The following is a 23,685-nucleotide window of genomic DNA, read 5'->3' on the forward strand; positions in this document are numbered from 1 at the left end:
GTGGCCTCTGGCCAGACAGCTCTGTTCTGCAGCCCAATCTGCTCCACTCTGCTCTGCCCTGGTCTGGTCAGCCCTGGACAGCCCTGGTCTGGTGAGCGACCTTCAGTGTCTCAGCTCCAGCCAAGGGAAAGCAGTCATCACCAAAGGGAGAAGGAGAGCTGGCTTATGTAGCAAGAACTCTCCGCCCCGTCCCTGATTGGTTTGCCCTCATGCAAACGAGGACTCTAAATATTCACAGTTTGATTGGTCCAAAGGGGCCATCCTAATTGGTCAAAATGGAGCCATTCTGATTGGCTGGTGAAGATGCTGATGGCACTATAACTGTGCAGCTCCAATTAGACGGGGAAAGACTCAATCCTATTGGTTAAAGTCCAATCCCAGGAACTCCTTTATAAGAGCTAGCTCAGATGGCAACCTAGCATGTCGACTTGTACTTCGCCAGCACTCACCACTTAATTGAATCGAAAACTGTATTTTACAGATGTTTGCCCCCCTCCAGTTTCACAAAAGATTTGATAGCTTACATGGGGGTGGGAGTGTGGGAGGGGGTAATGACATCTCCATAAGCCCAGACACCCAGCTCTTGGGTTATTAATTCTGTCAACTGTGATCACTTATTTGAAGTGAAGTCTCCTTCGCGTAGGTTATCACAAGAGGCAGGTGTTGTAATTTCTCAGGACCCGTAGTCACACCTGTCACACCTCTGGAAGTGTCTGTTCCGTGTGCCGGTGCGGGGTCCCGGAGGCTGCTGAGGATCGCGGTGCTGACAGGGGCGCCTGAGGGCCGCCTGGTGCCGGAAGCCCTGAGACAACCGGGAGGACCAGGCTGCTCCCTTCCCACAACCGTCTGGGCCGGGCAGGAGCTCCCCCGGGGGCCAGTGTCCGGGCTCCGCCGCCTGCAGCGGGAGTTCAGCGCTGTCCCCCGGGCGGAGCGGCACCGGCCTCCCGGCAGCGCCCAGTTTAAAGCCGAGTCCGGTGGGAGCGAGGCCCCCCTCCCGCCTCGGTGGGTGCAGGGGGCTCCCAGCTGGAGAGCGGCTCGCGGGCATTTCTCTGCTTCTCCATCTGCGGTCAGATGAAGGGCAGGGGCCCCCTCGCGACGCCACCCCACCCCGGGGCGAAGGCCGGAGCCCAGGGGCGGGTCAGGGCGCCGGCTCCTGGTCCCCTCCTCCCCCCTCCCTCTCCCCTCCTCCTCCGCTGTCACTGGCTGCACCTCCGCGGCCTGCACAATAGAGGCTCCGCCCTCCCTCTGCGCGCTCCTCGCCCGGTCCGCTCCCCGCAGTCGGGCCGGTCCCTGCGCCCCAGGTTCCCGCAGCCCGCGCTGGGCGACCTCGGGCTCCCCGCTGCTGCCCGGTGCTCCGCCCGCGGCTGCCGGACCCCCTCCTCCCGCCTGAGGACGCCGGGTCACCTCCCCCTTCCCTGCGCCCAGGGCTGCTCGCACCCATCCGGACGGAGATGACCAGGGTCCCGGGGGCGCCTGGGCCACGCGCGCTCGCCTGCACCCGGCCGGGGAAGGCACTCTGAGCCCCGCCTCAGACTCCAGCCCGCTCATCCTCTCGCGCAGTCGCTGCCGGACCCCATCCCCAGCCGATCCGGGCCGAGCCCCTCTCGTCTCGCCCTCTCGTCTCGCCCTCATGGCCCAGCCGCTGCTGCTGGCTCTCTGGCTGGCTCTGGGAGTGGCCCCCAGCGTGGTCGGCGTGGCCCCCGCAGGAACCAGCGAGCCCCCTACCGCGCCGACGGCGGCCCCCACGGAGGCCGAGACCCTGCAGAGCGAGGCAGACAACCAGGAGAACGTCCTGTCTCAGGTAGGCGCCGTCTGGCCACCTGCCCGCCCGCCAGGTGGGCCAAGTCCAGGAGGGCACCTGTCTCTCATCGCAGACTGTTTCCTCGGGGAGGACATGGTCCTCCGCTCGAAGTCGGGGTCTTCCAGGCGATGGGGCCAGGAGGAGAGAGGAGGAAAGAATGGAGACCCGGGGCTCAGGGTTGGGAGGAGACCCCTGGTCTGCAGGCTGTTTGTGGGAACCGGAAAGTGACCCGGCGCGTGTTGGGCAGAGGCGGATGGCGGGACCCCTGGGAGATGTTTCCCACAGGAGCGAGAGGCCCGGAGAGGACGGGGGGAATGTGGGCAGTAAAGGACTGACCTTGTTTTAGGGCTCAATCCTCACGCCCTATTCCCAGTTTTCAGCTAAAGACCATCAGGTGCTGATGGTTAGAAGTGGGGGGAGAGGTGGGGGACAGGGCCAGACCCCTCCCCTCTCCGGGGCTCTCCGGGCTGTTTATTCCGTGACCTGTGGCAGTGGCGGCCGAGGAAGGAGCCCGAGCCGCTCGCTGCCCGCACTCCACAAGCCCTGCTCTGGGCCCTCAGGGTCTCCTGGCCTTCCCTTAACAATCGCGCTAACACATGCCCGTACCCACCCACAGCCTCGCTCGGACCCGACATTGAAAGATGGAAGCGCCTGACATCGGGGTCCTGTGGGGCCATGGGCAAAGCTTCCTGAGAGCCAAGCCTCTGGAGCAGTGGTTCTCAACCTCCCTAACGCCGCGGCCCTTTAATACAGTCCTCATGGTGTGGTGACCCCAACCTCCCTAACGCCGCGGCCCTTTAATACAGTCCTCATGGTGTGGTGACCCCCAACCTTCCTAACGCCGCGGCCCTTTAATACAGCTCCTCATGGCGTGGTGACCCCAACCTCCCTAACACCGCGGCCCTTCCATACAGCTCCTCATGTGGTGGTGACCCCCCAACCTTCCTAACGCCGTGGCCCTTTAATACAGCTCCTCATGGTGTGGTGACCCCAACCTTCCTAACGCCGCAGCCTTCCATACAGCTCCTCATGGTGTGGTGACCCCAACCTTCCTAACGCCGCGGCCTTCCATACAGCTCCTCATGGTGTGGTGACCCCAACCTTCCTAACGCCGCGGCCTTCCATACAGCTCCTCATGGTGTGGTGACCCCAACCTTCCTAACGCCGCGGCCCTTCCATACAGCTCCTCATGGTGTGGTGGCCCCAACCTTCCTAACGCCGCGGCCTTCCATACAGCTCCTCATGGTGTGGTGACCCCCAACCATAAAACTATTTTCGTTGCTACTTCATAACTGTCATTTTGCTACTGTTATGAACCGTAATGTAAATATCTGTGTTTTCCGATGGTCTTAGGCGACCCTGCTAGCGGTTCTCAACCTGTGGGTCGTGAAAATTAGTTATGAAGTAGCAACAAAAACAATTTTATGGCTGGGGTCACCACACCATGAGGAGCTGTATGGAAGGCCGCGGCGTTAGGAAGGTTGGGGTCACCACACCATGAGGAGCTGTATGGAAGGCCGCGGCGTTAGGAAGGTTGGGGTCACCACACCATGAGGAGCTGTATGGAAGGCTGCGGCGTTAGGAAGGTTGGGGTCACCACACCATGAGGAGCTGTATGGAAGGCCGCGGCGTTAGGGAGGTTGGGGCCACCACACCATGAGGAGCTGTATGGAAGGCCGCGGCGTTAGGAAGGTTGGGGTCACCACACCATGAGGAGCTGTATGGAAGGCCGCGGCGTTAGGAAGGTTGGGGTCACCACACCATGAGGAGCTGTATGGAAGGCCGCGGCGTTAGGGAGGTTGGGGTCACCACACCATGAGGAGCTGTATGGAAGGCCGCGGCGTTAGGAAGGTTGGGGTCACCACACCATGAGGAGCTGTATGGAAGGCCGCGGCGTTAGGAAGGTTGGGGTCACCACACCATGAGGAGCTGTATGGAAGGCCGCGGCGTTAGGAAGGTTGGGGTCACCACACCATGAGGAGCTGTATGGAAGGCCGCGGCGTTAGGAAGGTTGGGGTCACCACACCATGAGGAGCTGTATGGAAGGCCGCGGCGTTAGGAAGGTTGGGGGTCACCACATGAGGAGCTGTATGGAAGGGCCGCGGCGTTAGGAAGGTTGGGGTCACCACATGAGGAGCTGTATGGAAGGGCCGCTACTCTGGAGGAAGGGCTGCGGGGTCTCCGTGCGGGTCAGGGAGGGGGCGGAGCCGAGCTTCAGAGGGCAGGAGGCAGTTGGCGGTCAGCCCAGCCGCACCTGTCACTTGAACGACGACGCCGTCGTCCGCTGCGTTTGATAACGGCCTGAAAAAAATTAGTGTTAGAAGAAACCCAGACTTCGCAAGGAAAACATGACCAGCCTGTTCCCCAGCCAGCAGCCAGCCAGGCTCCCCCACAAGCTCCTGACCTGCCAGCCGGTCACAGACCGGACAAAAGGAGCCCCTCTCGGTGCCCAGAAGGGAGGCTGGTGCGGGGGTGCAGGGCCTGCTGGAGAGCAGCTGGGAGAAGCCTGTCCCCCGGCAGGGGGGCCCCAGAAGCTGCCCTGCGAGAGCCGGCAGGCTGAGGAGATGGCCCGCCTCCTAGGAGCAGAGAGGCTGCCAGACCGCTGAGCTTTGCCTGGACTCTGGGTCCAGAAGCCGCTCCAGGAGCCAACTCAATCCTTAAACTGAGTAATCCTTACCGGCTTCTCCACCCAGCTCCCTTTCTCCAAACCTCACCCATGCCCCGAGGCCCAGCTCAAACACCCCCTCCGAGTCTTCCTGCTGCGCTGTGGGCTGTGGCCCAGGGCGAGCTCACCCCCTGCTGGGCGCTGGGCGCTGGGCACAGGGCGCGCCCTCTCCCTCTGCACTCCGCCTGGCGCGGGGGCACCCAGCGCGGTCCCAGGAGGCGCCCGGGAGCGGAGGGGGTAAGTGGCGACGGGAAGGAGCATCTTCAGGTCTGAGTGTGGGCAGCCGGGCCCAGCAGGCCGCCTCCTTCCTTCTTCCCTCTAAACCTGGGCTCCCGCTGGGCAGGCCAGCTGGGAGGGTGCTGGGGCTCGTTGGTCTTTCCTTAAAATGATGAAAGGCCGAAGCCCTCGAGAAACACACAGCTTCCTCGGACAAGAGCCTTCCAGGAAACGGCACGGTCAGCAGGTGGGCTTGCGACGACGGGGGGCGGTCAGGTGCTGAGGTCTCTGGCTCGGGGGCCTGTGTCCATGCGCGCTGCCATCCTCTCTCTGTCTGTCCAGTTGCTGGGCGACTATGACAAGGTCAAGGCTGTGTCCGAGGGCTCCGACTGCCAGTGCAAATGCGTCGTGAGACCCCTGGGCCACGAGGCCTGCAAGAGGGTCAACGCCGGGGCCTCCAGGAAGGAGGACGTCTACACCGTGGAGACCATCACCTCCGGCTCGTCCTGCAAGTGCGCCTGCGTCGCGCCACCCTCCGCCCTCAACCCCTGCGAGGGGGACTTCAGGCTCCAGAAGCTCCGGGAGGCCGACAGCCGCGACTTGAAGGTGGGGCCCGGTGGGGCGATGCCATGGGTGAGGGTGCCTGCGGGGCCTTTGAGTAAGGGACCTGCTCCAGCCTTTACACAGCGGGTCCCTTTCAGCCCCGACGTCCCGGGAGCTGGTGAGAGCCAAGTCCGCCATCTTGCCAGTGGAGCCGGGCAGCCGCCTTGGGGGCAGCTGCCAGGCCCCGCAGCCTAAAGAACGTGGCCCGCAGGCCCACCTGGGCCGCCCCGTCCGGCTCCCGGCCGCGTGCGCGGTGGGAGGAGCTGGGTTTGGGAGTCAGACGACGGGTCCGTCATCGCTGGGCACCACTTGCCTGGCCGAGTCCCCGGAAGGCACAGTGGGCACGCCTTCCCTGTGGGTTGGTCCGAGCGCTGGTGACGGCCATGGAGTGAGTGGGCACAGCATGGGCACGTGCTGCGCCGGTGACTGCCCGGAACGTGCCGTTGGTGGTCATCAGTACCCGTTAGGCAGAGAGGTGTTTAAGAGGCAGTGAGTGACCCCGACTCAGTCACACCCCTCGGGGCTGAAGCTCTGCCCTGAAGCTCGTTTCTGAACCAAAGGCACCGCCCGGCTATAAGATGGGGTGCTGGGGCCCCTGGAACGGGTGGCAGAACTTCCTACCAGGAATCGAAACACCCTCACAGCACAGAACCGACCCCTCCGTGGCCTTGCCCAGGGGTCGCTGCCGGGGTCTCGTCAGGAGGCTGCGGCGAAGCACCTGCCTTCTTCCCGCACCTGCCCCCCGAGCCCGGGATGTGCCAGGCCCTTGGCCTCCTTCCCCAGGGCCTCTGGGCTGGCAGGAAGGGCAGCCCTGGAGGACCTGAGAATCTGGCGCCCGTGCCAGCTTGCCACCTCAGAGTTGGGTCACGAGGCTCTTTCACGCCAGGGTCAGTGCTCTCAGTGAGAAGAAAACACGCTGCCTCCAGGGCCCTCAGCAGGCCAGGGGGTGCCCCAGGGCAGTGTGCCAGGGGCGCATACACAGGGCCTGAGGCTCCAGCCACCCCGCTGGCAGATGCTGTGCTGACAGACAGGACTGACAGCCTAGGAGGAAAGACAGACGATGGAGATTCAACAGGGTCCCAGCAGGCGGGTACACTCACCCATGGCGTCTGCCTGCATGGCTGCCAAGACAACTGCCACCTCTGAGGCCACCTCTCAGTCCCTGGGGCTTCCCTGCTGGGCTCACCCTGTTGGCCTAGAGCCTAGGCCCGAGACTAACCCGCCCTGTTCCGCAGCTCGCCACCATCATAGACATGCTGGAGGGCGCGTTCTACGGCCTGGACCTCCTGAAGCTGCATTCGGTCACCACCAAGCTGGTGGGGCGAGTGGACAAACTGGAGGAGGTAAGGAGCATCCTGGGTCTCCACATCTTTCTCCTGAGCAAGCCCAAAGTGTATCCAACTTCCCAGTGTTTCAACAGCGGGCTGTCATACAATCACCTTCTTCTTCATGCAGAACCATGTGCCCATGTGGGTGGGTCCCCCTAATGTGGACAGTTATCGCAGGGGCCTGCGCTCCAGCGCACCAGGTCCCGGTCTCACCAGCACCTGGCCCGTCAGCCGTCTGCTTGGGGAGCAGCTGGCCTCGGCAGCTGGCGGCTCCGCCCAGGCCGGCTGCCATCTCTCAGCTGTGTCAGAGGGACGGGGCCTCGTCCTGCCTGTGCCGACAGTCTGAACACCCGCTGCTCCGGGGGCTGGAGACAGCTGCCAGCGGGGTGGCTGTCCTGTCCCTGCCCACCTGGTCCTCGATGGGTCCTGGGGGGCTTGGAGTGGGGAGAGCAGGCTGAGCTACCAGCCCTCCCCCGGGGTCCAGGGGCCCCACGCTGGCTCCCGTCGCTCCCACAAGGAAGCCTGCTCCCTTCACTCAGGCCCTACCCGCTCCCGGAGGGGGCTCGGGTCCCCACCCTCTCCCTGCCCCGAGGGCCCCTCCCTCCGCCTCGCCCACAGCTGCCAAGCTGCAGCCTCATCGTTGTCCTGCCCAGGCCCGGGAGAAGGCGGGTGTCACCACCCCTGCTTTCCCAACGGCACCACCCGGTCTCTAAAGAGCCCTCCTTGCACACCCGCCTGTCCCTGCTGTGCCCACTCACCTTCCCCAGGTCCCAGCGCCTTTGGCTTAGTCTTAGCCAGGCACACACGCCTGTCCTGCGCTGGACGAGGTCAGACAGGCTCCACCAGCCCTGGACCCCAAGGCCACCTCATCCAGTCCCCCTTGCCCGGCAACCCTGCCTCATTCTCACACTCCCCCCTCTGAGGGGGTCTGTGCACAGGCCCCGTGTCCGTCTGGCAGTGCCCCGTGCTGCCCAGCACCTGGCCCCTGTTCTGTGCACCCCGCCCTGACCCCTGCTGGGCCTCCCCCGAGGGCTCGGGACAGACTTCCCCGGCCTCCAGGCCCATGGCCTTGCCAGCCCGTCGGCCCTCCTCCCCTTGCACACTGCTCTGCCCAGGGACCCTCGCAGGGACCAGGGGAACGGTCGTCCCGCCAGATAGGCCCCCTCCCACCACAGCGCCGCGGGGCCCGTGAGCCCAGCCGCATACCCCGTACTCGTCACGGTCGCAGCTGTGCCAAGGAAGAGCCCGAGGAGGAGGTCATGGGGTCCTCCCTTCTGCCAGGTGGCACCGAGAGGGCCCGGTGTGGGGGCCTTCCCAGCGCCCCTGAGAAGTGCCCCACATAGGCCTGGGGAGGAGGGGACTGAGCCAGGGAGGAGGCCAAGGCGAGGGTGCCTGGGGGCGGCTGGTGGGTGATGCCACTCCAGCCTGGCATTTATTTAGGTGGTGGACGGGCTCTGCCGTTCCCGTGAGGGGTGACCTCCGCCGCCCTCTGGGCTCTGGGGGCCGGGCTGCCTCCAGCCTGCTCTGTGCGAACCCAGAGACGGCTCCTCGCCGGCCCAAGGGGCACCGAGGACTACAAATCAGTGCCGGGGCCTCCAGGGGCCCAGCGACCCAAGATGGGGGCCCGCCAGCACACGGCAACGCCGCCTCAGGCTGCCAGGATCGTGGGCCTGTGTGGTAACGAGGCGACTGAGGCCATGCCACTGGGTGCCCCATGGAGCCCTGGGTCCTGTGGGCAGGAAAGGGACACACCTCGGTGCCCCCAGGATGCACTGACCGTGGCAGGGTGAGCACCGGCCTCGGCCACGTCACCTGAGAATCGTCTCCATACCGCTGATTCTATTTTATTCACCAGTTTATTTTGTTCGTTAGATTTCTTGCTCATTTATTTTGAATTTTAGATTCAGTTGTTGGTAAATATGTATTTCTTGCCATTTTATTGTTCATATATTTTATCTTCTTCTTCCTCTTCTTAAAGAATACCCTTCAGCATTTCATATAATACTGGTTTGGCGGTGATGAACTCCTTTAGCTTTTTCTTATCTGTGAAGCTCTTTATCTGACCTTCAATTCTGAATGTCAGCTTTGCTGGGTAGAGTAATCTTGGTTGTAGGTTCTTGCTATTCATCACTTTGACTATTTCTTGCCACTCCCGTCTGGCCTGCATAGTTTCTGTTGAGAAATCAGCTGACAATCGTATGGGTGCTCCCTTGTAGGTAACTAACTGTTTTTCTCTTGGTGCTTTTAATATTCTCTCTTTGTCTTTTGCCCTTGGCATTTTAATTATGATGTGTCTTGGTGTGGGCCTTTTTTGGGTTCCTCTTGTTTGGGACTCTCTGTGCTTCCTGGACTTGTAAGTCTATTTCTTTCACCAGGTGGGGGAATTTTTCTGTCATTTTTTCCTTCAAATAGGTTTTCAATATCTTGCTCTCTCTCTCCTTCTGACACCCCCATAATGGACATGTTGGTACGCTTGAAGTTGTCCCAGAGGCTCCTTACACTACCTTCATATTTTTTAATTCTTTTTTCTTTTTGCTCTTCTGTTTGGGTGTTTTTTGCTTCCTCATATTCCACATCGTTGATTTGATTCTCAGACTACTCTACTCTACTGTTGAATCACTGTAAATTATTATTTATTTCAGTTGGTGTAGGCTTCATTGCTGACTGGTCCTTTTTCATGTCTTTGACTTTCTCACTAAGAGCCTTGAAAGTCTCATGAAGATCCATGAGTAACCTTTTAACCATGGTTTTGAACTCTGTATCCAAAAGTTTGCTCTCTTCCATTTCTTTCATTTGTGGCATATTTTGTTGTCTCCCCATTTTGGCTGCTTCCCTGTGTTTGTTTCTATGTATTGGGTAGAGCTGCTATGTCTCCTGAAATTGGCAGAGTGGCCTTGTGTAGTAGGTGTCCTGTAGGGCCCAGTGGCTCAGCCTCCCAGTCACCTGAGCTGGGCACTCTAGGTGCACCCCTGTATGGGCTGTGTGCACAGTCTTATTGTAGTTGAGCCTTGAATGCTATTGGCATCACTGGGAGGAATGGACCTCCAGGCCAATTGGCTGTGAGGACCAGCTGCGACTACAGTGGGAAAATGCTGCTGTGCAGGAAACACCTCTATGGAGCAGGACTTGCTTCAGTGGGGCTTTGGTGCTCACTGAGTCTGCCCCTTGAGTGGTCACTTATAGATGTGTGGAGTTGTAATTGGCTATGGTTGAAGCTGTCCACCAGATGCACTGGCTGTAGGGCCTCCAGGGAGGTGCAAAGTCAGCCACTGCCTGGGGGCCACCCTGCAGGAACTACTGGTATTGGGCATGGAGGTGCCCAGGCGAAGCCCAGCTGTAAACCAAGACAGGCTCCTACTAGTGTAGGGTCTTGGGCCTCTTGTTGAGGGGTATGGGGCACACTGACACCAGCTGCAGCTTAAGAGGTTTTCGCAAAGTCTGCAGCCTGAGCCAGGACAGGCCATTCATATGCAAAAGCCACTGCAAACAGGTTCGGGGGCTGCAAATTGGATGGGGCAGGGTCTCTGGGAATCACCAGGATGGAGCAAACAGATACTGCCCCTGCCAGTCAGCCCTGCAACCAGAGAGGTCCCAGCACAGCAACAATGACCTCTGTGAGCCCCTCCATCTGGGAGAAAGCTACCCCAAGTTCCTACCCTGATGCCAGACAGTCCAGCCCCCCAAAGCCACTGCTCTGCGCCAGAGCTCAGAGCAAGTGGGACCTTGTAAGTTCATGCATGGGCCCTTTAAGAGGAACACCTGGAACTCCAGCAGCCTCCTTGTCACTGATCCCCAACCCCCTCTGGCTTGTACAGCCCAAAGTGGTGGGGACTTCTCTCCCCAGCTCTGGGAGCCTGGCCTGGGGTCTGGTGTGGGGCTGGGCCTCCACAGAGACAGTCTCCCTCCTGATTAAAAAAATGCCACGTGGGTGCTGGTCCAGCCAGTTCCGTGCCTCCTGCCAGTCTCAGTGCTTTCTTTAGTCTTCTAGTTGTAGGACTTCCATTCAGCCAGATTTCAGGCAGTTCTGAATGCTGGTTGTTCTGTATTTTAGTTGTAATTTTGACGTGGTTGTGGAGGCAGCGAGTACAGGCGTTTACCTACGCCACCATCTTGGTTCTTCCTCTGACACTTGTTTTAAAAGATCCTCAGGCAAATCGCCTCCTCGCTCGGGGCCTCCTTGTCCTCATCTTGCAACGAAAGGTCAGGCTTGCGCTGTGGGGTCCAGGCCAGCTCTGACCTCTATGGAAGCTCACAGCCATCAGTGTGCCCACTCCATGACGCGCTGACTCCGTGCCAGCCACAGGGACTGCCAGGACTGTCTCACTCACACGCGGACGCTGGCCTGGCGACAGCGTGGGACGGGAGCCGCACATTCCCTCCGGGACCCGCTCTCCTCGTGGTGGCCCTTGGCCGCCCCCACCCTGTCAGGAGTGACCCCCCCAGTGAGATGGCTCACCGGGGCCTGAAGCAAGACCTCTTTCTCACGGGCTCTTGTCCGCACGGTGAGTTCCGTGCAGTCAGAGGCCGCCCCGGGGACCCCGGGCCCTGCCATGGCGCGCGGCCGGCCCTGCAGGAGCCCGCCGGGTGTCTGTGGCCTCGCCCTGAGCGCCTGGCTTCCCTCGAGGACATGGCCGCATGGCCAGGCCGCCGCGCCTGTGTGTCAGAGAAGGACAGGAAGCAAATCTGGCTCCACCTCCCCTGCTGGCTGCCTCCCGCACACGGCCTAGGAGGACGGAGCACTGGGCAGTTCAGAGGCTCGTGGGAACCTTAGAAGGGGCCAGAGTGGGACAAAGTGGGCCTCAGTGCCGCTCACAGCTCTCAACTGAGAGGAGAAAGGGCACCTGGGAGCCTGCCCACAGCTGCCCGTGACTCAGACCCGCGGCACCACCCCTGGGGCGTGCCCTGCTGCCCGGTCCATGCCCCTCCTGGGCCCTGGGATGTGGGGCCTGGAATGTGGGGCCTGGGATTGGGGCCTGGTCCCTGGGATTGGGCCTGGGATTGGGGCCTGGGATGTGGGGCCTGGAATGTGGGGCCTGGAATGTGGGGCCTGGGATTGGGGCCTGGGCCCTGGGATTGGGCCTGGGATGTGGGGCCTGGGATGTGGGGCCTGGAATGTGGGGCCTGGAATGTGGGGCCTGGGATTGGGGCCTGGTCCCTGGGATTGGGCCTGGGATTGGGGCCTGGGATGTGGGGCCTGGGATTGGGCCCTGGAATGTGGGGCCTGGGATTGGGGCCTGGGATTGGGGCCTGGGATTGGGCCCTGGGATGTGGGGCCTGGGATGTGGGCCCTGGGATGTGGGGCCTGGGATTGGGGCCTGGGATTGGGGCCTGGGATTGGGGCCTGGGATTGGGGCCTGGGATGTGGGGCCTGGGATTGGGGCCTGGGATTGGGGCCTGGGGCCTGGGATTGGGGCCTGGGATTGGGGCCTGGGATTGGGGCCTGGGATTGGGGCCTGGGATTGGGGCCTGGGATTGGGGCCTGGGATTGGGGCCTGGGATTGGGGCCTGGGATTGGGATGTGGGGCCTGGGATTGGGGCCTGGGATTGGGGCCTGGGATTGGGGCCTGGGATTGGGGCCTGGGATTGGGGCCTGGGATTGGGGCCTGGGATTGGGGCCTGGGATTGGGGCCTGGGATTGGGATGTGGGGCCTGGGATTGGGGCCTGGGATTGGGGCCTGGGATTGGGGCCTGGGATTGGGGCCTGGGATTGGGGCCTGGGATTGGGGCCTGGGATTGGGGCCTGGGATTGGGGCCTGGGATTGGGGCCTGGGATTGGGGCCTGGGATTGGGGCCTGGGATTGGGGCCTGGGATTGGGGCCTGGGATGTGGGGCCTGGGATGTGGGGCCTGGGCCCTGGGATTGGGACCTGGGATGTGGGGCGTGGAACCTGGGACCTGAGACCCCAGACTGGGACCTGGCGGCTCCTCAGCACAGGGCTGGACACACTCAGGGCCCAGCGGCTTCTCGGCCAGTGCCCAGCCTGCCTGCCAGGTCTGTGCTCTGAGCAGGTGGCAGCCGCCTCCTGCTTGTCTTCAGCGCAGTAATGAACCCTCTTTTTAAATGTTTTCTCTCAGGAAGTTTCTAAAAACCTCACCAAGGAAAACGAGCAAATCAAAGAGGACGCGGAAGGAATCCGCGCGGAGACGAACAAGCGAGGAGGCAGGGAGAACTCCCGGGCCGCGGCAGGCAGGCTCCCGGAGGCGGAGGGGGGCTCGGCCCTGCAGAGGGACGCGGCAGCCGCCTACGCCCACCCCGAGGTACCGTCCTCCCCCAGCAAGAGCGCCTGGCAGGTGCACCGAGCTGATCCCTCCTGTCGCAGGCCGGGTCCCTGTCGATCCTCGGCACCTCTGAGGCTCGGGGGTGGGCTGAGCCATTGACTCAGCACTGAGGCCCAGGGGGGGCCGCAGGGCCGTGTTGGATGCACACGGGCCGGGCAGGTGAGGAGACGGAGCCAGGAGAGCTCCCAGGCGCCCTGGCTCGGCGGGGAGTGTCCCAGCGCGCCGTCACCGCGGGAAATGGACACTGTCTGATGCGATTTGATCGATTTGATCGATGCCTAATGACCCTCTTGCTTCAAAGTTCCTCCCATTTGCGACCCGTCTGCTCCGGCTCCCGTGGCTGTGCCACGTGTATGTGCTGGGCGACACGTGGTGCCGTTCAGCGTGCCGGCTGTCCCCTGAGGGGTGACCGGGAAGCAGCGTTAATCCGGAGCTCACCTGAGAGCGGAGGGCAGCGGGTGACGAGTGCAGACGCCAGGGCGCGGCGGGAGGCCGCGTGACAGCCGCCTCACATGCTTTTCTGGGCCCCCAGCAGCCAGGCGGGGCGTGGGGGCGGGCCTGCGGCTGCTGTCACCTGGGAGGGCTGCGGCCTTGTCCACGGGGCGCTGCTGCCTGGGCGTTCACCCCGGGCCTGGGACGTGCAGGCAGCGCAGCTCGTGGAGGGGTGCCGGGTGGGCGGGGCCGCGGTTTGGGGAACTGGGCTCCGAGGGCAGGACAGCAGGCAGCTTAGCCCTGCGGACAGAATGGCGCCTGCACCCGGCCCAGCACGTGACCAGAACCAAACCAGTTCCAGACCAGAGAACGGGGTGAGGAGGGCCTCTACTCCTGGCTGTGCCCACGATGACTGCTCTGAGGCTTTGGGGGAATCACACCCCTTCAAACATCACACACACACACACACACACACACACACACCCCACGTCGGGGCGGCCCACGTGCTGCTCCAGGCAGTGCCCAGGCTGCCTGCTGGGCCGCTGGAGCAGGTCTGAGCTCGAAGCTCCCAGGGCAGACGTTTGGGCTGGAAGAGAACCTGGGGGCACCTCCGAGGCCCTGGGCGCCCTGCCCGCTGCCCAGTGCGGGCTGCTGCTGCCCCTGGCCCTGCCCCGGCGGCCGGGCTGAGCTCGCCGCGGTCTCGATGACGCACCGTGTGGTGTGGTGGTGTGGTGTGGTGTGCTGTGGTGTGCTGTGTGGTGTGAACCAGCTCAGGTTTCCTGAGGGCAGACTCCCGAATCCCTCCTGGCTCAGCAGAGGCCTGTGCCCTCCGAGGCCCAGTCGTCACTGCAGTCAGCACAGTCCACCGGCCCGGCTGCAGGGACAGAGCCAGGCCAGCGAGGGGGCACTGGGCTCGTCCTCTCACCCGCCCCTCCATGAGCCCAGCGGAGGGGCCGAGGCACTCTCAGGTTCTTGTAGACGATTCTCGGCTTCAGAACGGTGGGTGTGGGCGGCAGTCGGGAGACCTCTCGCCAAGAAGGTCGTGGCCTGGAGGTGGTGAGGGCTCTGGGCGCGGGCGGGAGAGGGGACAGCCAGACGCCAGGAATTGAAATCACATGCAGAGTCTTGGATTAACGGAACGAGGGAGCCACTGCGGCCCGAGAGCCTGTGCCAGGAATGCGGGGAAATGACACACTTTCTGGCTGGGCCGGTGCGAGGCCCTGCTCTTCCCCGTGGCTCCCAGAAGGCGCCCAGCCCTGCCCGTGCCTCAGAGCCTGGAACTAAAGCCAGTTCCTGAGGTTTGCCCCGGGGCAACGGCGGCTTTTGAGATGCAGAGAGCACAGGGGCCAGCGATACAGGGGGCACCGGGCCCAGCGATACAGGGGGTGCAGGGCCCAGGGATACAGGGGGTACAGGGCCCAGCGATTCAGGGGGCACAGGGCCCAGCGATACAGGGGGTACAGGGCCCAGCGATACAGGGGGCACAGGGCCCAGCGATACAGGGGGTGCAGGGCCCAGCGATACAGGGGGTACAGGACCCAGCGATACAGGGGGCACCGGGCCCAGCGATACAGGGGGTACCAGGCCCAGCGATACAGAGGGTACAGGGCCCAGTGATACAGGGGGCACAGGGCCCAGCAATACAGGGGGCACAGGGCCCAGTGATACAGGGGGTACAGGACCCAGCGATACAGGGGGCACTGGGCCCAGCGATACAGGGGGTACCAGGCCCAGCGATACAGGGGGTACAGGGCCCAGTGATACAGGGGGCACAGGGCACAGAGATACAGGGGGTACTGGGCCCAGCGATACAGGGGGCACCGGGCCCAGTGATACAGGGGGTACAGGGCCCAGCGATACAGGGGGCACCAGGCCCAGCGATACAGGGGGTACAGGGCCCAGAGATACAGGGGGCACAGGGCCCAGCGATACAGGGGGCACAGGGCCCAGCGATACAGGGGGTACTGGGCCCAGCGATACAGGGGGTACTGGGCCCAGCGATACAGGGGGTACAGGGCCCAGCGATACAGGGGGTACTGGGCCCAGCGATACAGGGGGCACAGGGCCCAGCGATACAGGGGGTACTGGGCCCAGCGATACAGGGGGTACAGGGCCCAGCGATACAAGGATAGCCCTTGTACCTCTGGTCCTGACTGCCAGATCACATCAACAGCCAGAAACAGGAAGTGGGGGCGGCAGGAGCGGTGCGGGTCCTCTCAGGCCCCAGCCAGGGACCCCTGCCTCCCAGCGCTTGGTCTCTGCTTCATGCCAGCAGCCAGGGTGCGTGTCTGTGGCTGGGAGGGTCAGCGGAGAGGCCAGCTGCCCGTCCTGGGCCGCGAGAGCCCGGCCGGCGGTGGCCCCGCAGCAGCTCGGTGACTGAGGGCTGCTCTCCCCTGGGGCTCAGGGCCTGGGACAGAGGCTCTGTTTCCAGGCGGCTCTGCTCTTGGTGATTTCACCGCCGCCCAGCCTGACGGGCCCCGGGGGACGTGCCCGCCGCCTCCTCCCGGGAGGGGCCTTTTGGGGCTTCGGAGGCTGAGAGCAGGGCTGGGACGCACCCCCGAGGTGCCCACCACCTCCTGGATGGGCCACTGCCCTCAGGAGCTGGAGCCCTGGGGGGCCCTGACTTTGACGCACCGGCCCCAGGCCCTGCTCAGAAGCCTGTGTGCCTGTCTCCTCATCCGCAGTGGGCGATGCCCCGTCCCGTCCTCGGAGGAGCCACGGGTGTGGAGACAGGAGCCCTGGCTCTGAGACGAAGGCTGAGTCTGTCCTTGCTGTTGCCTGGGCTCCAGTGCTGCCCCACCTGACCTGCCGCTGTGCCCCCTGAGCCTGACCGGTGGCCTGGCCGCGGTGCCCCCTAAGCCTGACCGGTGGCCTGGCCGCTGTGCCCCCTGAGCCTGACCGGTGGCCTGGCCGCTGTGCCCCCTAAGCCTGACCGGTGGCCTGGCCGCGGTGCCCTGAGCCTGACCGGTGGCCTGGCCGCTGTGCCTGAGCCTGACCGGTGGCCTGGCCGCTGTGCCTGAGCCTGACCGGTGGCCTGGCCGCGGTGCCCCTGAGCCTGACCGGTGGCCTGGCCGCGGTGCCCCCTGAGCCTGACCGGTGGCCTGGCCGCTGTGCCCCTGAGCCTGACCGGTGGCCTGGCCGCGGTGCCCCCTGAGCCTGACCGGTGGCCTGGCCGCGGTGCCCTGAGCCTGACCGGTGGCCTGGCCGCTGTGCCCCCTGAGCCTGACCGGTGGCCTGGCCGCGGTGCCCCCTGAGCCTGACCGGTGGCCTGGCCGCGGTGCCCTGAGCCTGACCGGTGGCCTGGCCGCGGTGCCCTGAGCCTGACCGGTGGCCTGGCCGCTGTGCCCCCTGAGCCTGACCGGTGGCCTGGCCGCTGTGCCTGAGCCTGACCGGTGGCCTGGCCGCGGTGCCCTGAGCCTGACCGGTGGCCTGGCCGCTGTGCCCCCTGAGCCTGACTGGTGGCCTGGCCGCTGTGCCCTGAGCCTGACCGATGGCCTGGCCGCTGTGCCCCCTGAGCCTGACCGGTGGCCTGGCCGCTGTGCCCTGAGCCTGACCGGTGGCCTGGCCGCTGTGCCCTGAGCCTGACCGGTGGCCTGGCCGCGGTGCCCTGAGCCTGACCGGTGGCCTGGCCGCTGTGCCCTGAGCCTGACCGGTGGCCTGGCCGCGGTGCCCTGAGCCTGACCGGTGGCCTGGCCTCCCTCCGTCTCTCTGAGGAGCAGTATGAAGAGAAGTTCCTGCGGGAGGAGACCGTGTCCCAGCACGTCAACTCCATCGAGCTCCTGCAGACGCAGCCCCTGGCTCCACCCGAGCTGGTGCGGCCACAGCAGCCCGTCCAGAGGCAGGTGTCCCTGCGGGGCCGGCCGGCCTCCAAGCCTGCCGTCATCCGGGGCATCACCTACTACAAAGCCCAGGACCCCGAGGACGAGAACGACATAGAAGAGCAGCGTGAGTGGGGCCGGCCGGGCCGGGCCGGGCGGGCAGTCTGGGCTGTGCAGTCTGGGCCGCCTGTCCCGAGAAGCCGTGTCCTCCTGGGCGTGGCCAGTCCCCGCCCTCACGGGCGTTCAGAGACCACGTGGCAGTGAGGAGTCGCTCTCCTGCCTGCCCCTTCCCGGGCCTGGCCTCCTGCCGGACACGCGGCACTCACACCCCTGACTCCCAGAAGCCCTGGCTGCCCTGGTCTCTCCTGCTTCCTGAGCTCTGGGCGCCCCCCCCCCGCCCTCCCCTCCCCATACCCCAAAGGGCCCAGTCCGGGCTCGTCCCCAGCCCTGCTCACCCAGTTGCGGTCTAATCCTTTTGCCCATTTTTAACTGTTGTCTTTTTATCGTTGATTTGGGGAGGCGTGGCGTATTTGGGAACAAGTGCCTTGTCAGTCACGTGAGCTGCGAGGCCAACTTGCTGCCTGCGGCCCGCACCTTGGGTGCCTTGATGAGCAGAGGTTCACCAGCTCACCCACTAGTTCTGTGGGGCCACACCTCTAGTCCCTAGGAAATCTGCCTCCCATGTTCCTTCTCCACTCACACCCTGCGCACTCGCCCTTCCCTCAGGATCACGGCTGAAGGCCACACGCAGCACCCAAGCCCCCCACCGGCTCCCACGTCCCTCTGCCCTCCTCCTGCTGCCCCACCTCGAACCCTCCTCTGTCCGCATCAGCCTCCCAGGCATGTTCTGGCCCCAGGGCCTTTGCACGGCTGCTGTTTCCCCCAGAGCACTCTTCCCTGCTGCTGCTCGGCTCCCTCGTGTCCTCAGGCCTCTGCTCATCTCCCTTCCAGCGAGAGGTGCTGACCACTGTACCCATCACCCAGGTCCCTGCCCCCGGACCCTCCGCACCCACCAGCTTCTCTCCGTACACGGCCATGTGCACCACCCATGGCTACTGTCAGTGTGTCCCCACTAGGTGGCTGTGGGGGGCAAGGACCTTCCTCTGCTCACTGTTGTCTGTGCCATAAACACGGGACGCGTGGACGGATGGGTCCGGCAGGGCCTTCGCTCTGTGCCCCCGCCTTCCTCTAAGAGCCCATCCCTGACTCGGTGCGCCATTCGGGGGAAGAAACCCTCTTACCAACCCGCCGAGGTCGTCTGCTCTTGGTCCTGCCCTGCCCGTTCTCCCCGAGTCACGTGAGCCTGTTTGCTCCCCAGAGGACCCGTTTTCCAGCGGGGACAGCGGAGTGGACTTGCTGATTGAGGATCAGCTGCTGAGACACAACAGCCTGCTGCCCACTGAGCCCCGCAGGCCGGCAGCCGCCCGTCACGGCACTGCTGCAACCGCTGACGTGGGCCCCGCGGCCACGGCCCTGTCCTCCCCGTGGCCTCAGGCCTCCCCCTCGGCCCCCCATGTCCCTGCTGCCTCCGCCGAGCCAGTCCCCACACCACGGCCAGCCACTGTCCCTCCAGCCCCCCGGGGGGAGGCGCTCCTCCCACCTCCCACTCGGGCCCCAGCCACCACCGTGGCCCCCACGGCCACCCCCCCTCCTCCGGCCCCAGCTTCCCCGCCCCTGGCTCCTGGGGACACACACTCGTCCGCAGCGCCCCCCACCACGGTCGGGACAGACTCCCTGGGGAAGGCCGCCCCTGCTGAGGGCACCGCCGCCGGCCCCAGCCCGCACCCGGAGGAGGACGACCTCCGGAACGTCATAGGTGAGTGCGCTCCGCCCGCCTGGTCGTCCGCTCGCTCGGGCTGACCTCGCAGCCGGGGGGCGGGGTGGGGCTGAGCCACAGGGAGCAGGCCTGTGCCGAGCCCGTGGCTGCGCCCAGCTTCACACCCGGTCCACGGACCACGGGGCCGCCCTTGGTCAAGTGCACGGAGCCAGTGGGGCCACGGCCTGGCTCCGCAGGTCTGCAGACGTGCGCCGCGCTGCCTGTCCTGGCGTGGGGGGCAGTGGGTCTCGGGGGCCGGAGGTGAGGCCTCCAGGTGACGGGTGGGCACGGTGGGCCCAGGGGATGGCGTCCTTTTCGTCTTCCTGCCTGGGGGGGGGGCGGGTAGGGGTAGGGGCCGCTGCCTGTAGCTGGGCTGTCCCTCCGCATGGACGGTGGGGGGCTGTGTCCTGCTCGACTTCTGCAGGGTGCCGGGATCTGAGGGGCCCGTGGCCACCCGGCCGGGGCAGCTCGCCGTGGCCCGGGCAGGCCTTGAGCCCAGCGCCCGCAGTCCCTTCGGCCATGGCAGTGAGCGTGCCGGGCCCTTCTCCACCGGGCCACCCTGAGGGGGAGGGACAGTTTGCCGGGAAACAGGAACCTGCCCCTGGGCCTCCGCTGCGGGGGGAGCCCCTTCCCTCGCCGCTGTCTCCGCCACCCGCCGGCCTGGCCCCCCCGGGCCTCTGCCCACCCCTCCCTGGGGGTTGCCACTAGTGGGTTTTCTGGAGTGACCCCAACTCGCCTGCGGGTCCTGGGGCTCCGCTCCGCCAGCAGGTGGGCTGAGAGCTGAGGCCCGACTGGAGGCCGCGGTGAGCGGTGGGAGGGGGACCTTCTTCCTGTTGGTCAACACCCTGTTCAAGCAGAGGGACGGCGTGAAGGGGCCGCTCCAGACCGCCTGCCGGCCTCAGAGCCGCGCCCGCGCTGCTTCGTGCATCCCCGTGTTCCTTTAACCCGAGGGGGCGGGCGCTGTGCGGGCGCAGCGTTCCTGCAGGTCTGGTTTCCGGAGGCACCGCTCACTGCCCGTCGCTGTCACCTGGTGTGGGTGACATTCGCTTTCCAGAACCTTCTCTGCAGGCCCGAGCCTGTGCCTGGCTGTATCGACCACCCGGGCCGCGGGCCCAGTGCCTCTCACGTGGCCGCCATCTGGCGGAAGTGGCTGGGCCCCTGGCTGCTGCGTGACGGTGGCTTGCTGGGTGACGAGGGCGGCGGCTGTGATCTGGGGCTCAGACGTGTGGCTACTTTGAAAGGAACCTCCCATCCCACGGTGTCCAGACCCGATGCCGTGACCCCCCCAAAGGCCGACCCTCATCCTCAGGGAAACTGAAACGAGAAATTCCAGAACAAGCGCGTCAGAACTGACCGCTGGTGGTTTAACGAGCCTCAGTGGGAGCCCGGCTCCGGGCGGGAGGAGGCCCTGGGGACGGGCGGGCGCCTCGGAAGGCACTCCCCGCCGCAGGCCGGGGCCGCGTGAGTGATGCCGGGGGGGAAGCGGCTGTGCACTTGGCCCAGGGGGGTTGGCAGCTCCGGGGTCGGCGGGCCCAGTGGGAGGAGCAGGACAGTCGGCATGACAACAGCAGGTGGCCTGGGTCTCGACGAGGCTGGGAAATACCATGATCATGATCTGGGGGAGAAGGTCTCCCCACCAAGCACCAGCCTGGGGAGGGACCCTGCTGGGCACCCAGACTAGAAAGGCCCTAGTTGATGCCCAAGTCCTCTGCCCAGCAGCTCCCCTGCCCCGGGCTCCCCTGGACACCTGCACGGCCCCTCGAGCCAGGCTTTGCCCTCCCTGGAGGGGGCTCACCCCAGGGCCCAGGGCACCCGGCTTCCCCGCCGACCGCTGGGCCCGGCGTCGGGAGGGAGGGGTTTCCCACCGAATGTCCATTTTGTTGTCGAGCAGATGAGCTGGTTGGGGTGAGACTTCGGCTGGTGGTTCTGCTGATGGTCTCACGGGAACCGGGTCCCGCCCCACTGTCCGGCAAGGGCCTGAGCCCCTCCAGCGGCCTGCACCCTGCCGATGGCCCCCCACTGCGGGTCCGCCAGGAACAACCACCGTCCGCTTGCAGCGCCTGGCTGCCCCTCCTGACGGCAGGGCTCCTTCCTGGACCACGGACGGGGAGCAGAGCCACAGAACAGACTGGGCCAGCTTGGAAACGGGGGGCCTGGAACTGTGAGAACCTGGGGCTGGATGTCAGGGAGCAGCTGTCCTGCCCACATGCCCACCTGGCCCCGGCCTGAGGGCAGTGAGGTGTCTGTGGTCTGGCTGCCGGGGCTGGCAGAGTCGGACACTGGCTCCCCCCCGCCCCCCCCCCCCGCCTTTCCCCGTCGGCTCAGAACCACGGGTGCAGCACGACGAGCATGTGCCTGTCATCATGTGTGCCCTCGTCACGTGTGCCCTCTGTCATCACGCGTGGTCTTGGACATTCAAGCTTTCCAGGCTTTCACTCGGCCCCGTGCTGCGGGGCCTCCACTGGGCCCGCGCGGGGCGTGGCTGAGCTGCTGGCATTGAGGCAGGCTGACCTCAGCGGAGCCCAGCCCTGAGCAAGCCGCTGCCACGCCCGCGCGGAGGGCACAGGCCTGAGGGCCCGGAGGGCTGGTCTCTGGGCCCCAAACAGCCTGGGCCGAGCCTCTGGGGCAGCTCAGGGGCTGTGGACGGTGCTCCTGGCCACCACAGCGTCCTCGCTCGGGGCCCCGTCCTGCTGTCCTGTCCTCACCGAGCCCCAGGCGTCGGCCTGTGCTGGGGGGGAGGGGGCTGCCGAGATGCAGGGTGTGCCTGTAAGAGGAGCCCCAGCGCCGTGGGAGAGGCTGTGGCATCGGGAAAGGACACGGCCGAGGCGCACAGGGCCGGGCTGAGGGGAGAGGCGGAGGCAGGGGCCGCGAGCGCTGGGCACGGCGGCCCAGGAGGCACGGGCGCAGCAGAGCCTGGGCGGAGCGAGGCAGAGAGCGTCGGGGCTGGGGACTCGGGTCTGAGCCGGCCCGGAGTCCAGACTCCAGGAGGAACTAGCCAAAGGCTTGCGGGCTTTCTGCCCTCACCCGACCCCTCTCCCTCAGGAAGGTGCAAGGACACGCTGTCCACCATCACGGGGCCCACCACCCAGAACACGTACGGGCGGAACGAAGGGGCCTGGATGAAGGACCCGCTGGCCAGCGACGAGCGAATCTACGTGACCGACTCCTCCTACGGCAGCACCCTGGTGGAGTTCAGGAACCTGGAGAACTTCCGGCAGGGTGCGTGCTGGGCCCCGTGCTCTCCCTCCTCTGTCCCCGCGGCCGTCACGGCCGGCCTGGGTGTGGCCGTGGACGAGAAGGGGCCTTCTCCCCGCACCTCCCCCACGGCCTCAGATCTCACTCTGCCCTCCCTCATGCCCCGGGACGGGCAGCCTGGAGTCAGGACCTCCTTTCCCGCGGCCCTGAGAGCTGGCCACCACGCTCCCCCGGGAGGGCACCTGGGTTCCGGGAGCAGCACGGAGTGGCCGCAGCCATCTCTACGGGACAGATGAGGCTGCTGGGCCGTGACCTGTAGGAGGTGGGGGAGCCACGACAAACCTGGGTGCAGACCCCTCGCTCGTCCCTGCACCCTGGGCGTCGCATGCTGAGCCCCTTGTCCCCGCAGGCCGCTGGAGTAACTCGTACAAGCTGCCCTACAGCTGGGTGGGCACCGGCCACGTGGTGTACGGGGGCGCCTTCTACTACAGCCGCGCCTTCACCCGCAACCTCATCAAGTACGACCTGCGCCGCCGCTACGTGGCCGCCTGGGCCATGCTGCACGACGTGGCCTACGAGGAGGCCACGCCCTGGAGCTGGCAGGGCCACTCGGACGTGGACTTCGCCGTGGACGAGAACGGGCTGTGGCTCATCTACCCTGCCCTGGACGAAGAGGGCTTCAGCCAGGAGGTGATTGTGCTGAGCAAGCTCAACGCCGCGGACCTGAGCACGCAGAAGGAGACCACGTGGCGCACCGGGCTCCGTCGGAACCTGTACGGCAACTGCTTCGTCATCTGCGGGGTGCTGTACGCCGTGGACAGCCACAACCAGCGCAACGCCAACATCTCCTACGCCTTCGACACCCACACCAACACGCAGATCGTGCCGCGGCTGCTGTTTGAGAACGAGTATTCTTACACCACCCAGGTCGACTACAACCCCAAGGACCGGCTGCTCTACGCCTGGGACAATGGCCACCAGGTCACCTACCACGTCATCTTCGCCTACTGACACCCCGGCCGGAGCAGATGTGCCCGGGCCACTGCACCTTGTATGTGCATGTGCACGTGTGTGTGCATTGCACGTTTGTGTGTACGCGTGTGTGCACAGTGTATGCATGTGTGTGTGAATGGGTGTGCATGTACATGTGTGCACGTGTGTGTGTGCAGATGGGTAAGTGCTGTTCAAAAAATACGTGTTATTTTGTATATGTAAAGTGACAGTTGGGTCTATTTTTTTATATGGGTTGTAGATCGACCCATGCGTGTGTGCTGGCTCATCCTCCACAGTTTATATTTTTGTGCAAATGAACTTCTCCTTGGGCCAGTGACCACCTTCCTTCGAGCCTCTGCCCCTCTGGCTCCCGCGTCTCGATGGTGAGGCCTCCACGTGGGTCTTGTGGCCGAGGCACCCGCAGCGGGAGCGAGGGAGGCAGGAAGGTGCTACGGGGGGGGGGGGAAAGGTACATGCTGGAGAAGTTTCAAAAAACCCAGAAAATGCTTTTTTAAATAAAGAAGAATTTAAAATGACCCC

At 64.9% G+C, this 23,685-nt stretch overlaps 1 protein-coding gene across 3 annotated transcripts; it reads left to right on the forward strand.

Annotated features, from left to right (window-relative positions):
* The first annotated feature begins 1,226 nt into the window (after nucleotides 1-1,226).
* On the forward strand, nucleotides 1,227-23,668 carry OLFML2B (olfactomedin like 2B). Of its 3 annotated transcripts, none has more exons than XM_079761830.1 (8): nucleotides 1,227-1,801; nucleotides 5,025-5,288; nucleotides 6,521-6,628; nucleotides 12,688-12,870; nucleotides 17,037-17,268; nucleotides 18,460-18,957; nucleotides 22,000-22,176; nucleotides 22,562-23,668. In XM_079761830.1, the coding sequence occupies exons 1-8, from the start codon at nucleotides 1,631-1,633 to the stop codon at nucleotides 23,161-23,163; spliced, it is 2,235 nt and encodes a 744-aa protein (XP_079617956.1). In that variant the 5' UTR covers nucleotides 1,227-1,630; the 3' UTR covers nucleotides 23,164-23,668. The 3 variants fall into 3 exon arrangements, with proteins under 3 accessions (XP_079617956.1, XP_079617957.1, XP_079617958.1); XM_079761831.1 differs by having other exon boundaries at nucleotides 17,040-17,268; XM_079761832.1 differs by having other exon boundaries at nucleotides 17,043-17,268; nucleotides 22,562-23,666.
* The last annotated feature ends 17 nt before the right edge of the window (nucleotides 23,669-23,685 follow it).

Source organism: Cnephaeus nilssonii (genome assembly GCF_951640355.1).
Source record: "Cnephaeus nilssonii genome assembly, chromosome: 21".
Taxonomy (NCBI): domain Eukaryota; kingdom Metazoa; phylum Chordata; class Mammalia; order Chiroptera; family Vespertilionidae; genus Cnephaeus; species Cnephaeus nilssonii.

Bases quoted from the DNA above. Each gene is read 5' to 3' on its own strand.
- OLFML2B (XM_079761830.1), top strand. From the start codon at position 1,631: ATGGCCCAGCCGCTGCTGCTGGCTCTCTGGCTGGCTCTGGGAGTGGCC. The intron at 1,802-5,024 runs GTAGGCGCCGTC...CTGTCTGTCCAG, and splicing joins AGGAGAACGTCCTGTCTCAG to TTGCTGGGCGACTATGACAA. The intron at 12,871-17,036 runs GTACCGTCCTCC...CGTCTCTCTGAG, and splicing joins CCGCCTACGCCCACCCCGAG to GAGCAGTATGAAGAGAAGTT.